The sequence below is a fragment of the Nerophis ophidion genome, linkage group LG23 (genome assembly GCF_033978795.1).
Source record: "Nerophis ophidion isolate RoL-2023_Sa linkage group LG23, RoL_Noph_v1.0, whole genome shotgun sequence".
NCBI lineage: Eukaryota > Metazoa > Chordata > Actinopteri > Syngnathiformes > Syngnathidae > Nerophis > Nerophis ophidion.
In genome coordinates, this window is record NC_084633.1 from 31736206 (window position 1) to 31753380 (window position 17175).

Here is a 17175-nt window from a genome sequence, read left to right on the forward strand (position 1 = left end):
TTCTGATGCGTCATCTATGTTGCTGCTCCTCGATCTTAGCGCTGCTTTCGATACCGTCGATCATAATATTTTATTAGAACGTATCAAAACACGAATTGGTATGTCAGACTTAGCCCTGTCTTTGTTTAACTCTTATCTTACTGATAGGATGCAGTGTGTCTCCCATAACAATGTGACCTCGGACTACGTTAAGGTAACGTGTGGAGTTCCCCAGGGTTCGGTCCTTGGTCCTGCACTCTTCAGCATCTACATGCTGCCGCTAGGTGACATCATATGCAAATACGGTGTTAGCTTTCACTGTTATGCTGATGGCACCCAACTCTACATGCCCCTAAAGCTGACCAACACGCCGGATTGTAGTCAGCTGGAGGCGTGTCTTAATGAAATTAAACAATGGATGTCCGCTAACTTTTTGCAACTCAACGCCAAAAAAACGGAAATGCTGATTATCGGTCCTGCTAGACACCGAACTCTATTTAATAATACAACTCTTAACATTTGACAACCAAACAATTAAACAAGGCGACACGGTAAAGAATCTGGGTATTATCTTTGACCCAACTCTCTCCTTTGAGGCACACATTAAAAGCGTTACTAAAACGGCCTTCTTTCATCTCCGTAATATCGCTAAAATTCGCTCCATTCTGTCCACTAAAGACGCTGAGACCATTATCCATGCGTTTGTTACGTCTCGTCTCGATTACTGTAACGTATTATTTTCGGGTCTCCCCATGTCTAGCATTAAAAGATTACAGTTGGTACAAAATGCAGCTGCTAGACTTTTGACAAGAACAAGAAAGTTTGATCACATTACGCCTGTACTGGCTTCCTGTGCACTTAAGATGTGACTTTAAGGTTTTACTACTTACGTATAAAATACTACACGGTCTAGCTCCATCCTATCTTGCCGATTGTATTGTACCATATGTCCCGGCAAGAAATCTGCGTTCAAAGGACTCCGGCTTATTAGTGATTCCCAAAGCCCAAAAAAAGTCTGCGGGCTATAGAGCGTTTTCCGTTCGGGCTCCAGTACTCTGGAATGCCCTCCCGGTAACAGTTCGAGATGCCACCTCAGTAGAAGCATTTAAGTCTCACCTTAAAACTCATTTGTATACTCTAACCTTTAAATAGACTCCCTTTTTAGACCAGTTGATCTGCCGTTTCTTTTCTTTTTCTTCTATGTCCCACTCTCCCTTGTGGAGGGGGTCCGGTCTGATCCGGTGGCCATGTACTGCTTGCCTGTGTATCGGCTGGGGACATCTCTGCGCTGCTGATCCGCCTCCGCTTGGGATGGTTTCCTGCTGGCTCCGCTGTGAACGGGACTCTCGCTGCTGTGTTGGATCCGCTTTGGACTGGACTCTCGCGACTGTGTTGGATCCATTATGGATTGAACTTTCACAGTATCATGTTGGACCCGCTCGACATCCATTGCTTTCCTCCTCTCCAAGGTTCTCATAGTCATCATTGTCACCGACGTCCCACTGGGTGTGAGTTTTCCTTGCCCTTATGTGGGCCTACCGAGGATGTCGTAGTGGTTTGTGCAGCCCTTTGAGACACTAGTGATTTAGGGCTATATAAGTAAACATTGATTGATTGATTGACATGTCATCTTAGTGATATTATGCACAAAAGTGCACTAATAGCTTGTTTTAAAATGTCTCTGACAATCTTGCACTTTCTGTTTTGAAATGGCATGAATGTTTGTGCCACTGCTTAATAACTGTTTAATAAATACAGTTTTGGTCAATTGACATAGTTGTGATTTCCCTCTCTGCATTAAAGTTTAAAATGAGCATATATTAATGCAGTATGAACAAGAATGTTTTATGTAGACACATAGAATCATCATACTGCTGTGAATATATGCATAAAGTGTTCATTCAAGGCTAAGACAAAATATGGAGATATATATATCGTGCATCCTGATATGGCCTAAACGTATCGGGATATTTAAAAAAGGCAATATCGCCCAGCCCTACCGTGTTGTAACTTCGTACTGTCCCTGTACCAAAGCAAAGGGCCTGTACCAACAAAATTAGCTTACCAATATATATGACAGTAAACCCTTGATAGCTACTTATATCCAAAAACTTGAACCTCAAAGCCCTGCCAATGGACATGTACCTTCTGTGGTTTCTTCCCAGAAGCTGCCTCCCCTTTCAGGATGCTGGCATCCATGGCCTCAATATCTTTGACAACCAGTCCAAAGAGTTTGTCGCAGAAACTGAACACCAGCTGGAAAAAAAAAAGGCTGTAACTCTAACAAAAGCAAATACTGTGTGTTTGTTGGCGGAAGCATGCAGTCGTCATTAAACAAGAACCAAACCTGCTGTGTGACAGAGAAGCTCTGGCTGTTGAACAGCTGGATGAACTCGGCGGCCATCTTGTCAGAGTCATAAGGTGAGGAGTCGGTACTCTTCTTTTGCAGGAAGTCGATTTCGATTGTCATGGCACCGATGCACTGCTTGGACTTGTCAAAGTTGTAGTTGGCCACTATGGACACACACACGTATTATTATTTTCAATGGGTATTTGTAATGTTGGTTGGTCATAATGAACAGTTATGATGTACAGCTAGATGTATACAGTGCGCCTGTGAAAACCATTCATCCAGGTCATTGTATTCTCAGGGCATTAAATCGATCACAACTGTCGAGGTTGTCTTAGAAGAGGTTTCTGTACAATTGATTGCACCCACTACATGTTAACAATTGCCCTTTCACATCAGAACTAAATTATTCATGTAAGAGCATGAATAATTAGAGCACCATTGTCAAACTCAAATCCGATTCTGACCCGCCACATCCTTAATGTGGCACACCGCAGCATTTCATCGTGTGGTCAACTAAGTCACTTATGTGAGCAGCCACATCTTTTTAATGTGACTCGCAGTGTTGCTGGTTTGCTCAAAAAACAAAAAACAACAAAAAAAAAAAAAAAAAAAAAATTATATATATATATATATGTATATATATCCATCCATCCATCCATGTTCTACCGCTTGCCCCTTTTGGGGTCGCTGGAGCCTATCCTAGCTGCATTCGGGCGGAAGGCGGCGTACACCCTGGACAAGTCGCCACCTCATTGCAGGACTATATATACGGCGTGGCGAAGTTGGTAGAGTGGCTGTGCCAGCAACCTGAGGGTTATTGGTTCAATCCCCACCTTCTACCATCCTAGTCACGTTCGTTGTGTCCTCGGGCAAGACACTTCACCCTTGCTCCTGATGGGTCCTGGTGAGCGCCTTGCATGGCAGCTCCCGCCGTCAGTGTGTGAATGTGTGTGTGAATGGGCGAATGTGGAAATACTGTCAAAGCGCCTTGGGCTCCTTAAAAAGGGGGAGAAAAGCGCTATACAAGTACAACCCATTTACCATTTACCATATATATATATATATATATATATATATATATATATATATATATATATATATATATATATATACACACACACATATATATATATATATATAAATAAATATATATATACATATGTATATATATGTATATATATGTGTGTATATATATGTATATATGTGTGTATATATGTATATATATGTATATATATATGTATATATATATATGTATATAAATATGTATATATATATTTATATATATATGTATGTATATGTATGTATATATGTATATATATATGTATGTATATATATTTATATGTATATATATATATATGTATATGTATATATGTATATATATATATATATATACATATATATATATATATATATTTATATATATATATATATATATATATATATATATATATATATATATATATATATATATATATATATATATATATATATATATATATATATATATATATATATATATATATATATATATATATATATATATATATATATATATATATCTATATCTATATACAAACATATACCCATGCAACCAAAGAAGGATCAGTCGCAGATTTCAAGTTGCTGATGTTTTTGCACCAACTCAAGGACCACAGTGGACCGGGTGCAAAAATAAATACAGTGCAAAAATTTGAGTATTTACAAAATGCAGAAATGCAAACACCAGTTGCAGTTGGAAAATCACCAATCACTTTTTCATTATTCTTTATTCTGCCCTCGCAACTCGTTTCCAGCGTGTGCAGCTAAACAGATAGTTAACAGAGTGAAGAAATAGAAACTCTATTAATTTGTTGAGGATTTATGGTCCTTCTCTTTATCCTTTTTTATTCCTTACTTGTATTTCTTTACACGTATTGCTTCATTTAGGGTTGTAAAACTGAAAATATAAACATAAAATAAACGTTACAAAATTATAACGTCAATTGTGTATTTTGGATTTAAAAAAATAGAAAGTTTAGTGTTAATACGTTAGCAAAAAAAATTTAGACGTTTTTACACCTATAGAAATTAAACTAAATCCACATCAAACATTGCACACATGTATGTGACTCATCACAATTAAACCTAAGGTGTAATGTTATTGCTCTCTACTGGTTAAATGTAGCGCTACATGTATTATAGGAGCCTTGATCGCCAGACTTACTCTCAGACAAAAAAAATAATTGCAATACAAAAATAGTAAATATTTTCATGCATAATATCTTCTTACAAATGTTTGACTAAGTTTCGTGATGAAGCTTACACGTGTGGATTTCTGTTGTTGTTACTGCTTGTCTGGAAACTGTGTGCGTCGCTTAAAAGGTCCGACAGGAAACAATGACAATGTCAAGTCGTTAAAAGTAATTTTTGTAATTTATTTTTATTTTTTTTTAGGGTTGAGTGAGTAGTCTTCTTCTACTCACCCCACTGCTACGTCATTGCGACACATGAACCCGAGTTTGAATGGTTTAATCAATTTAGGTGATGTTCAGCGGGCCCAATGGAAAGCTTTGGTTGGCCAGACTTGTGGCCCTCGGGCCGGCAGTTGAGTATATATGCTATATATAGCCCTCTGAGGGCAGCAATGTGGCTCTCAATACAAATGAGTTTGACACCCATGTCTTAGAGGAGAAATACTACAGTATACTGGTAGACTGAACCTGTCCTAACTCGTCTTTGAGCATAAACTGATAAAGCCTGCTCGGAAGAGAGGCGAAACGTCTTCTCAGACAATCTGAAGCCTCCAGTCCAATTCAAAGACCTGTGAATGTGCACAGTGTGCACAACTCAGTAAGCATAGGAAAACAGTCATGTTTTTTTTTTGCATATATTCAAATATTTGTGTGGTGAACTGGATAATTTGAAAAAAATACCTTCCACCTCCTGGCCAATGGAGAGACCGGCCCATTTTCTCTACAAGACAGATAAAGTTAAGACTTAAAAGAACAGATTTAGAACAATCGGTCGTCAATACTGCAAGGAACCTGTAAAGAATGATGGAATACACAGGATAAGATTGTTTACGATAATACCAAAACCACTTTGGTATATACTGAACACAAGGATTGGACAAAATTGGATTTATATTGCTCTGAGAATTGTTATGTCGAGAAGGGGTGGAAATTAATAAGCTTTGCTTCTTCCTACTCCTTTTTGGACATGTTGAAAGATAAACTGTCAACCTTAGTTTGTGCAAAATTGGAATCCGGTATGCATGTCCGAAATAAAATTAACTGAACTGAACTTAACAAGTAAATCTTAAAAATTAACAGCAAATAATAAGTACAGCAGGTCCCAGGTGGTATTTGTAAATCCAAATAGTCTCGTCTGGGTTCCAGGGGTTAAGGGTTCCAGGTTTGATCCCCGCTTACGCCATCTTTGTTACAGCTGTTGTTTCCTTAGCTTTACCTACCCGCACTGGTTTAAATGAAGCTTAAAAAGGTAGATAATGGGTTTCACTCTGTGAAGTGCTTTTAGTCTCTAAAGAAAAAGCGCTATATATATATAATTTACATTCATTTCACAGTATAACGTTGTTTTCCATCAACCAAATAACGTACACCTGCCATATACTGCCATGTCAAATAGTGTGGAACATTTAACACTGTTTACACCAGGGGTTTCCAAAGTGGGTTGTTTTGGGCTCATGGCACAATGTAAAAATACAAACAAGAAAACAACTTAAACATTTTTAACAAAAATAAGTTGAAATGTTGACATTAATAAAATAGTTCCAGAAACAAAGCGGATCTGTAAGCTCTACATTGTTTTTAGTCTGCAAACAAAATAACAAATTTACAGTTATCCGTCGCTACTTCGCGCTTCAAATATCATTGCTTTACTCCAAAATAATAAACATTTTTAAGCATACTCTACACATTCTGGGCCTAAATTAAAGGTGCTGTTTGCAACTTCCTCGCAGTTACATTTTTCAAAGCAAGAGATATTAAGAACACCACCGGCTAACTTATGTTACCATTAGGGGTTTAACAGAACACATTTGTTTGACAATTGCCTATATTTTTCACAATTACAAATTTTATGTAATAAAAAATTTTACCGGCCTGAATAAAACGATTGCCGTTTATGACGGTCACTCACCTGGTCTCAGGGAGCGTATGTGCAGTCCAAGAGAAGCAATGAACAATTTGCAGTAATGTTGTTTTTATGATAGTATATACATTCAATGACAGATAACGTTAGCTATCCAAATTGATATCATTAGCCAACAACATCTCAAGCTAATGCACGTGCATGTGTGACATACGTACGTCATTATGTCATTACATACGAGAAGTATGTAATCACCGATGTCGAAAAAATCGGAGTGTAAATGTAGTCTATGAGATGAGTATAAGTAAACAAAACACAAAACAATAATAATAAAACATAAATAAGGTGATATGTAATTGCTAAGACAAACAAGATATAGAGATACTGGTACCTCAGTTTTCATATGCCCCAATTTTTGACAAAAGTTTGCGCCCCGGTTTTGGTGTACAGTTTCTGTGATTGGATGGCCAAACATCGAGTGCCAAAACAAGGAATCCCATGCGTTGGTGACTAAGTTTTCTGAGAAAATTGCAAGGTGCAAGCACTTCAACACGACTGAATTCAAGAAAGCAGGAACCATAAATACGAACATAAAAAGTACAACAAAGTGCAAAGGTGGCGTACAGGTAGTTCTCTCCTCCCCTCCTTCCTCGCCATCTTTGCCAACAAGACTATTCAATAAAGGAAAAACTTAATGTGTATTTATCTATTTATTTAATCATTTATATGTATTTCAGATTGTTTTCAGTACCTACATAAAACCATAAATATTCTCTATAAAAATTTGCTTTGGGTGTCTTGAAAAGAATAATTGGATTTACGGTACATTATTTCTAATGGGACAAATTAATTCGGTCTTCGTCAGACTTTTTGTAACAGATTACTAACTGAGGTTCCACTCTATAATTATAATTTTTTTAGATCAGCTATGTAAGGTCCAGTTACTCCATCCAGGTGTATATGTTTGTGTGAGTACCTGTGGCAGGCTGAAAGCGATTGAACCTGGCGCCACTGTGTGGTGGGTCTTGACGGTAAACACAAATTTGTGGTTGGGTGTCGTCTTCACAGTCACATGTCTGGAGAGAAACAGCCATCTTTAGTTATTCAGCCCAGTGTTAATAACACACATCATGACATAACACCATTTAAGAGGGTGATTATTCCATAAAAAAATCCTGCCATTAACCTCTTCAACCACAGGTGTCAAAAGTGCGAGCCAGCAGCATAACTGAAACAGGAACAAAAACAGAAACTAGCCATTGCTTACACATTTACATTTACTTGAGTGTTATATGGATGCATATATTAATTTTACATTTTTTGTATTATCATGCCGTTTACATAAAGGGTCTAATCTACTAAGATCCAAATACCACAAACTAAAAGAGCACGTGCAAACCACAAAATTGGCCGGCATGTTGTGTTGATTTATCAAGACTGTGTACAACTGATAACAAGTTCAAAAGTGGTGCAGACTGTCCCATTTAAATGTGTTTTTTTTATGAGTACTAAGTGGCTTCCCAATGGGAACACTCATTTCCCCCCACATTCATTATCACCTTTTCATACTCTCCAACCTCTGTGCAATATTGTTGAACGACCAGCACACATCTATTATATGTAACACCTTTTCTTCCACAGCACTAGAGACTATTCATTTGTTTGCTCTGATCCAAATACAAGAAAAAGCATATTGAAAGATGTTTTGTTTTTTAAATAGAGGCTATATTATGATCATTTTTTTCGTAAATGAAAAGAAGAATGGTATTTAAAAAAAAAAAAAAAAAAAGAAGCCAGCAGACATCAAAATGCATTGATTAAATGTGTTTTAATCAGCTTCTACAAGTCATCCAGCAGCAACAGTAAAATTTTGGACTATAAGCCGCTACTTTTTTCCTGCGCTTTGAGCTAATTTATGTACTTTTTTCGCTGACAGCCATAATGCCAAATGTCGTTTTGAAAAAAAAACAAGCAAATATCCATCCATCCATTTTCTACCGCTTATTCCCTTTGGGGTCGCAGGGGGCGCTACTGAACATATTTGTAATTGTTTGTGCTATGGCACTATATTTTGGACGAGTTTGCTCACTGCAAGTCCTGCAGTGCTGTATTGCCCTTCTGTTTAGACTGGAGCTTTCAACCAGAGGTATGTTTGGTCTTCCATACTTTCTACTCAAAAGGATTCTTCAATTATCACTCCAAGCAACCCACTAAACCATGGGTGTCAAACTCTGGCCCGCGTGCCAAATTTGGCTCGCCGTGTAATTTCATTTGGCCCTTGAGCGAATATCAAATTAACATTAGAGCTGGCCCGCCGGTATTATACAGCGGCGGTGCCGTTGTAACACCACATTCACCGCTAATACTCATATTTGCTAACCCTCACGATTTTACCGGGAGACTCCTGAAGTTCAGTGGCCCTTCCGAAAATCTCCCGGGGCAACAACTCTCCCGAATTTCTCCCGATTTACACCCGGATAACAATATTGGGGGCGTACCTTAAAGGCACTGCCTTTGGCGTTTTCTTCAACCTATCGTCACGTTCATACAAACATAATATATGTGGCCTATACCCACACATAATTGAATGCAAGGCATACTTGATCAATAGCCATACAGGTCACACTGAGGGTGGCTGTATAAACAACTTTAACACTGTTACAAATATGCGCCACACTGTGAACCCACACAAAACAAGAATGACAAACACATTTCGGGAGAACATCCGCACCGTAACACAACATAAACACAACACAACAAATGCTCAGAACCCCTTGCAGCACTAACTCTTCCGGGACGCTACAATATACACCCCCGCTACCACCAAACCCCGCCCACCTTTATTGGCTTGTGGAAAAAGTTCATGTTGATATTTACCTCAGAAGGCTGCAAATAGAAAAGAGGCATTACATGTTTTATTTAAATTGTATTTAATATACCATTGATGTTTTTTCGTTTGTTTTTTGAAAAATGATTTTGCACTATTAAGTTATATAAGCGTTGCTTGTTCCATATTCAGTGTTAAAGCAAATCAGTGTAGCAAACTGAGCAATAAATAAAGTTTTATTCATGCACTTTCTCTTGCTACTTCAATGCTTGAATGTTTGATTCATTCATTGTTATTTCATTTCCAAATGTATTATTTGCCTGTGGAAAAAGTTTATTTTGACATTTACCTCAGAAGGCTACAAATAGAAAAGAGGCATTAAATGTTCATTTACATTGTATTTGATATTTTTTAATTATTATTGTTATTATTATTTGACACTGGATTTTGCATGTCACTATAAAGTTATATAAGCCTTGCTTGTTCAATATTCAATGCAAAACTTGTTTGGGTTCCTATTAAAAGGTTAATTTGTTCAACGTTGGCCCGCGGCTTGTTCAGTTTTAAATTTCGGCCCACTCTTTATTTGTTTGTCACCCCTGCACTAAACCGTCCCACGTGTGATGTCTTTTAGTGTGTTTTCTTGCATATTTGTACATTATTTCGTAATGTAATGAAGCTAGCATTGTTAGCATTAGCTTGGATAGTGTATAACAGACCCGCAAGAAGGCACGCATTTTAACCCCTGAACACGCCTGCACACCTCGCCTCTCTTCAGTCTCTCTCTTCACCCGGGTGTCTCACAAACGCCCATGGCATGACGTGCAAATCCATAATGGAGCTGCAACAATGCATTAAGGCTGATTGTTACAAGGCATCAGACATTTTCTTCACTCAACCACGACCATCAACCGCGACGGAAAGCTAACGAGCCAAATACTAGAGTATGTGAACATTGCTCCAAAGTACGGATTTTGTGTTGCGTTATTGTGCATACAAAAGCAAACATTGACATGTGTAATAAAGGCAGTTATATGATAAAAATAAAATAAAGAAAAGAAAGACTTCCCCTTTCATCCCCTCTTAATCAAACAGAAAAAATACACCAGGTGAAAAACTGATTTACTACTTCCGACTTCTGACGTTAGCTGACTTGCGTCCCATATGTAACCACAGGATTAACATTTATACAACAATACTTAGACTATAGTGGCCATAAACAATTAGCCTCTACAGCTGGGGTGCATGAAGTGCGGCACAGGGGCTGTGGTCCATGACTCATTTGTCATTGGGCCTCCGAAAGTTACAAAAACTTAGCAAAAACTGTAAAAACAGCAAGAAGCAAAATGACAAAAAAAAAAAATTGTCAGGCTGGCCCCTGACACTTTGTCTATGTTTTAGATTTTTCCTCTGCATTTGTCTATTTCCTGTGTTTAGTATTTCCTGTCCTTAGTACCTGTCTAGTGCTCTTATTTTGTCAGCTTCCTGTCTTGTTCCCTGAGTGCTGTGTTCCCCTTCAGCTGCGGCTGATTGGCATCTGGCCACACTTGTTGCCAATCAGCCGGCTCCTATTTGTACCCCCTTTGTCTTGTGTCAGTTGCTGGATCATTGTATTGTCATTTGGACTTGTCGTTGCCACATGTCGCTTTTGTCGTTACTATCGTGTCGTGTCGTTTTGTTACAGCTACTACCTGTCGTGCTACATTTTGTCCTGGTCGTCGTAGCGGTAAGCTGTTTCTGATAGCAATTAGCTGTTTCCAGTTTTTCCTGTTTGCTACCTGCTAGCTTTCACGCAAGGCCCTTTTTTGTTTATTGCTAGCTTCTATGCTAAAGACCCTTAGTTTGTTATCCGCCTCGTGCGCGATTTGTGTTAGTACAGTTTTGTTTGATTTTGTCTTATTATCTTTATTAAATCAGGTTTTCTTGTTCAATGCCTGCCTCCATCTCTGCATCTTGGGGTTCGTCACCAAATAACCATGACAAAAATGTTGAAATCAGTCAATAACACAAAGCTTTGTCTTTAAAAAACAACAAGAAATATGTTACATAAACTGTATATATCTTTCTGAGCTGCCACCCTCTTATGGTAGAGGCACTTCTGTGCCCCCTGGTGGGGTCTCTCTAGGTGAGGGAACAGACAAGGAGCAGCTTGAAGACTTCTATAAGGAAGAAAAAACGAAGATTCCGAATTCCTTCGGCAAGACGCGGGTCACCAGGGCCCCCCTCTGGAACCAGGCCCAGAAGTGGGGCTCGATGCTGAGCGCCTAGTGGCCAGGCCCCATGGGGACAGGCCAAAGAGGCAACGTGGGTCCCCCGTCCAATAGGCTCACCACTCATAGGAAGACGGCATAGAGGTCGGATGCAGTGTGAGCTTGGTGGCAGCCGAAAGCTGGGCCCTTGGCGTCCGATCCTTGGCTACAGAAGCTAGTTCTTGGGACGTGGAACGTCACCTCGCTGGGGGAGAAGGAGCCTGAGGTGGTGTACAAGGTGGCAAAGTTCTGTCTAAATAAAGTTGGACTCTCCACGACGAACAAAAAGGACCCTGGGATCGGTCCTCTCGAGAGGGCCTGGAGTTTCTTCCAATCTGGGGTTGCAGTCAGTGAAAAGCGACGGGCTGTGGTGGCAATTATTGTTGCCCACTGGCTTAAAGCCTGCACATTGGAGTTTCACTTGGTAGATGGGAGGGTAGCTTCCCTCCACTTTCGGGTGGTGGGAAGGGTTGTTTGTGCTTACGGACCAAACAGGAGCTAAAAAAACCCACCCGTTCTGAATAGATGGATGGATATATATATATATAGAGAGAGAGTATACAGACGCGGAGAAAATCTAAGATGACACTGGTGGCTTTTAATGAGTAAAAGGCTGTATGACGTCAGGCTCTCTACAACTTGCTTTTCATCATGGACACGGCGCGACAGAAGTATTCAAACAGAGTCTCCAAACACGAGTACAGTCGCCAATTTCACCAAATATAGATGCTAGATTTGGTGCCAGTCATCCATCCATCCATCCATCATCTTCCGCTTATCCGAGGTCGGGTCGCGGGGGCAGCAGCCCAAGCAGGGAAGCCCAGACTTCCCTCTCTCCAGCCACTTCGTCTAGCTCTTCCCGGGGGATCCCGAGGCGTTCCCAGGCCAGCCGGGAGACATAGTCTTCTCAACGTGTCCTGGGTCTTCCCCGTGGCCTCCTACCAGCTGGACGTGCCCTAAACACCTCCCTAGGGAGGCGTTCGGGTGGCATCCTGACCAGATGCCCGAACCACCTCATCTGGCTCCTCTCCATGTGGAGGAGCAGCGGCTTTACGTTGAGCTCCTCCCGGATGGCAGAGCTTCTCACCCTATCTCTAAGGGAGAGCCTCATTTCGGCCGCTTGTACCCGTGATCTTATCCTTTCGGTCATGACCCAAAGCTCATGACCATAGGTGAGGATGGGAACGTAGATCAACCGGTAAATTGAGAGCTTTGCCTTCCAGCTCAGCTCCTTCTTCACCACAACGGATCGATACAACGTCCGCATTACTGAAGACGCCGCACTGATCCGCCTGTCGATCTCACGATCCACTCTTCCCCCACTCGTGAACAAGACTCCTAGGTACTTGAACTCCTCCACTTGGGGCAGGGTCTCCTCCCCAACCCGGAGATGGCACTCCACCCTTTTCCGGGCGAGAACCATGGACTCGGACTTGGAGGTGCTGATTCTCATTCCGGTCGCTTCACACTCGGCTGCGAACCGATCCAGTGAGAGCTGAAGATCCCGGCCAGATGAAGCCATCAGGACTACATCATATGCAAAAAGCAGAGACCTAATCCCGTGGCCACCAAACCGGATCCCCTCAACGCCTTGGCTGCGCCTAGAAATTCTGTCCATAAAAGTTATGAACAGAATCAGTGACAAAGGACAGCCTTGGCGGAGTCCAACCCTCACTGGAAACGTGTCCGACTTACTGGCAGCAATGCGGACCAAGCTCTGACACTGATCATACAGGGAGCGGACTGCCACAATAAGACAGTCCGGTACCCCATACTCTCTGAACACTCCCCACAGGACTTCCGGAGGGACACGGTCGAATGCCTTCTCCAAGTCCACAAAGCACATGTAGACTGTTGGGCAAACTCCCATGCACACTCAAGAACCCTGCCGAGAGTATAGAACTGGTCCACAGTTCCACGACCAGGACGAAAACCACACTGTTCCTCCTGAATCCGAGGTTCGACTATCCGGCGTAGCCTCCTCTCAAGTACACCTGAATAAACCTTACCGGGAAGGCTGAGGAGTGTGATCCCACGATAGTTGGAACACACCCTCCGTTCCCCCTTCTTAAAAAGAGGGACCACCACCCCGGTCTGCCAATCCAGAGGTACCGCCCCCGATGTCCACGCGATGCTGCAGAGTCTTGTCAACCAAGACAGCCCCACAGCATCCAGAGCCTTAAGGAACTCCGGGCGGATCTCATCCACCCCCGGGGCCTTGCCGCCGAGGAGCTTTTTAACTACCTCAGCGACCTCAGCCCCAGAAATAGGAGAGTCCACCACAGATTCCCCAGGCACCGCTTCCTCAAAGGAAGACGTGTTGGTGGGATTGAGGAGGTATTCGAAGTATTCCTTCCACCTATCCACAACATCTGCAGTTGAGGTCAGCAGAACACCACCCGCACCATACACGGTGTTGATAGTGCACTGCTTCCCCTTCCTGAGGCGGCGGACGGTGGTCCAGAATCGCTTCGAAGCCGTCCGGAAGTCGTTTTCCATGGCTTCCCCGAACTCCTCCCATGTCCGAGTTTTTGCCTCAGCGACCGCTGAAGCTGCACACCGCTTGGCCCGTCGGTACCCGTCCACTGCCTCCGGAGTCCTATGAGCCAAAAGAACCCGATAGGACTCCTTCTTCACCCTGACGGCATCCCTCACTGCTGGTGTCCACCAACGGGTTCTGGGATTACCGCCACGACATGGTGCCACTCATTTTTATTAAATTAAGACGACTTAAAGGATTGAAGAAATCTCTAAAAGAAAAAAAGAAATTCTCAAGAAAGTACAATGTACAAAAGGCAGCAACAATTTAAAAATGGAACAAAATTATGTTAATACCTATGTAGCGGCTGGAACAAGCACATTGTATATACAAAAGTATTTGTTATGTAATTTCAATGTTTGTTAGAATAAATAAATACAATGTATAAATATAAGTACATATTTACATATAATGTGATTAAAAATGTATTTCCTTTGGTAATTTCATGCAAGTATATGTTAACTTTATTTTTGTTACAAAACTCATGTAAATTGGAGTGGAACATATTTTTTGTTCCGGTTTGGTCACATTGCTGGGGGGACAATTAATGTGTGACGGAATAAGGGAAGCAGCATGATACAGCAAGCATTTGCATTTGCTTCAAAATAAACTTGATTCCCTCGGAGTTTGTGAGGCCAATGAGGTGTGATTCTTTCTGATGATGCATGTGGAATCAATGTGTTTTCTTTTATTTGATGTCAGACTAATTGTAAGTTCTGTTTTTTTTATTTATTAATTATGAGTGCATTATTTTGGCGTTGTTAACGAGAAGAAGGCATGGCTAAAATAAAGGTTTGTGTGAGGGAAAAAACAACAACTTGATCCTTGATGAAGACCTCGGAGGGAGTAAAAACTATACTTAATAACAGATAAGTTTTAAATGTGTATTCATTTTTTTCGCCTTTGTAGAGAATATATGCATCATAGCAAATCATGTGATGATGTCATATTGACCACTCCCCTAACCGCCACAGGTTTTTCGGAAATTTAGGGGAAACCAACGTCTTACATTACGATCACGCATTGTCAGAGATGTTTTGTAATGTTATTCTGTGATATTTGCACCTAAAGAAATGCTTGTAGGTCAGTTGAGGAATATGACGGTCCGGGGAGATTTTTCTGGCTGGCTGAAATATTGTGCAATTTATTCTATACCATGTTCTGGTCGAATCCTCAATTACAAAATGATAAACAGTCTGACTATTACATTTTATTAGTTATTAGAGAAAGTTAAATTATTGTCATGCAGCAATATGAAGACTATTAACTTGTACAATATGTAATGTACAGAATATGAGAAGCATTTTTTTAGGTACAAATATCACGAAATTACAGCTGGGATAGTCTACAGGGACAAGCGGTAGAAAATGGATGGATGGCCATTACCTAACATATTTGACAATCAAAGCATGATCATAACAATTCCCATTTTGTGTTATTAATGTGTGTAACTGGAATCCAAACATGCAAATGTAGCTCCTCCTCTGGATGTTGGCAAGACACCAACACACAACAGGTATTTTTTTTATTGTCATTAAATGGTATTTACCCTTTTTGTGATGAACTGTTTAAAAAAGCATAATGTTTAAAACACAGTAATTATCCGTTTGTCGGGTTAAAACTTGAAAATTGTCTGTCTATGGTACATTTATCAATTATGAAAAAATATATCATCACGATTTTTTTACAATAACTAGGAACAATGTGGTTAATCGCTATTAAATATTTCAAACGTTTGACAGCCCTGATATATACACAGCTATATATACGCTTTGATTTTTGGCTGAGACCAGGGATCTAGGGCTCATAAAGTTTGGTGACCAATGCTGTAAAAAAATCCATTCCTAAATTGAAGCATTTCCTATCACCTTACCCATATTACATTTCTGCACCCTTTGTCTTCATTATCACCAAACTAGAACATGATAACACTGAAACCCTACATCAGTCTCATATCAGCTAGCTAACAACAAAAAATGGGTTCTGTCTGGTGTGAATTGGCACTGGAAGACAGAGGTGAGACTAGAGACGTAATAATGATGATGATGACTCACTGTCCGGACTGCAGATCCTTCTCGCTGACCACGGCACAATTTGTAAGTGACAGCTCATCTGTCGGGCATCGCGCTGCTTGCATGGTCTGTAAAGAGAAAGGGACAGGGAGGGTGGGCGTAGAGAAGGGTAGTATTAGCAGATATCCGAAAAGCCGACAAGAGATTGTATGACATTGTCATCATAATGGACAGATTTAGATGCAGATGCAGATGAGAGATTAGAGTCCACATTGTGCCTGGCACGGGTCCACAACCAATGAAATGTAGCATCGAACGGCAAGTGCAAATGGAATGTTTACAATGAGGTGTATAAAGTATTAACAGGACGGAACCCTTTATATCGACAACACATCTGTGTCGACAACTCATAAGTCGCCATTCATTGCCAACCCGTTTTTGTCTCAATACAAAAATGTAAGAGCCAATGGTTATATTTCTATGAAAAATGTGTCTATTTTTGTCGAAATGTGTTAACTTTATTATTTACGCTAAGCAGCGCTATTATCATCCATTCTCCTAATGTTTCTTGTGAAAGCCACAAGTAAATGTGCGGGCAATGGCTAGTTTTGATTTCAATTTGTATTATGCCAACAACTGCTTGTAATATATGCGATTAGAAGTTAGTCAACAAAATGGATTTACTAAAGCAACAGGTGCCCAAACTTTTTAATTTGGGGCCGCATTGGGCTAAAAATATTTGGTCGAGAGCCGAAAGCATGTAAAGTATTTTATTTATATATATATATATATATATATATATATATATATATATATATATATATATATATATATATATATACATATATATATATATATATATATATATATATATATATATGTAAATATATATATACATATATATATATATACATATATATATATATATATATATATGTATGTATGTATGTATGTATGTATGTATGTATGTATATATATGTATGTATATATATATATATATATATATATATATATATATATGTATGTATGTATGTATGTATATATATGTATGTATATATATATATATATATATATATATATATATATATATATATATATATATATAAAATTGGATATGAAGAATA

General features: G+C 39.8%; 1 protein-coding gene across 3 annotated transcripts in view; it reads right to left on the bottom strand.

Annotated features, from left to right (window-relative positions):
* LOC133541071 (vesicle-fusing ATPase) overlaps positions 1-17175 on the bottom strand; it is a 104700-nt gene that overhangs the window by 38801 nt on the left and 48724 nt on the right. For all 3 annotated transcript variants that reach the window (XM_061884156.1, XM_061884154.1, XM_061884155.1), the window contains 5 exons: positions 16094-16179; positions 7401-7500; positions 5245-5284; positions 2327-2493; positions 2125-2235 (listed from right to left, as the gene is read on the bottom strand). In XM_061884156.1, the coding sequence (XP_061740140.1) occupies positions 2125-2235; positions 2327-2493; positions 5245-5284; positions 7401-7500; positions 16094-16179 (504 nt within the window). The remainder of the gene's footprint in view (positions 1-2124; positions 2236-2326; positions 2494-5244; positions 5285-7400; positions 7501-16093; positions 16180-17175) is intronic.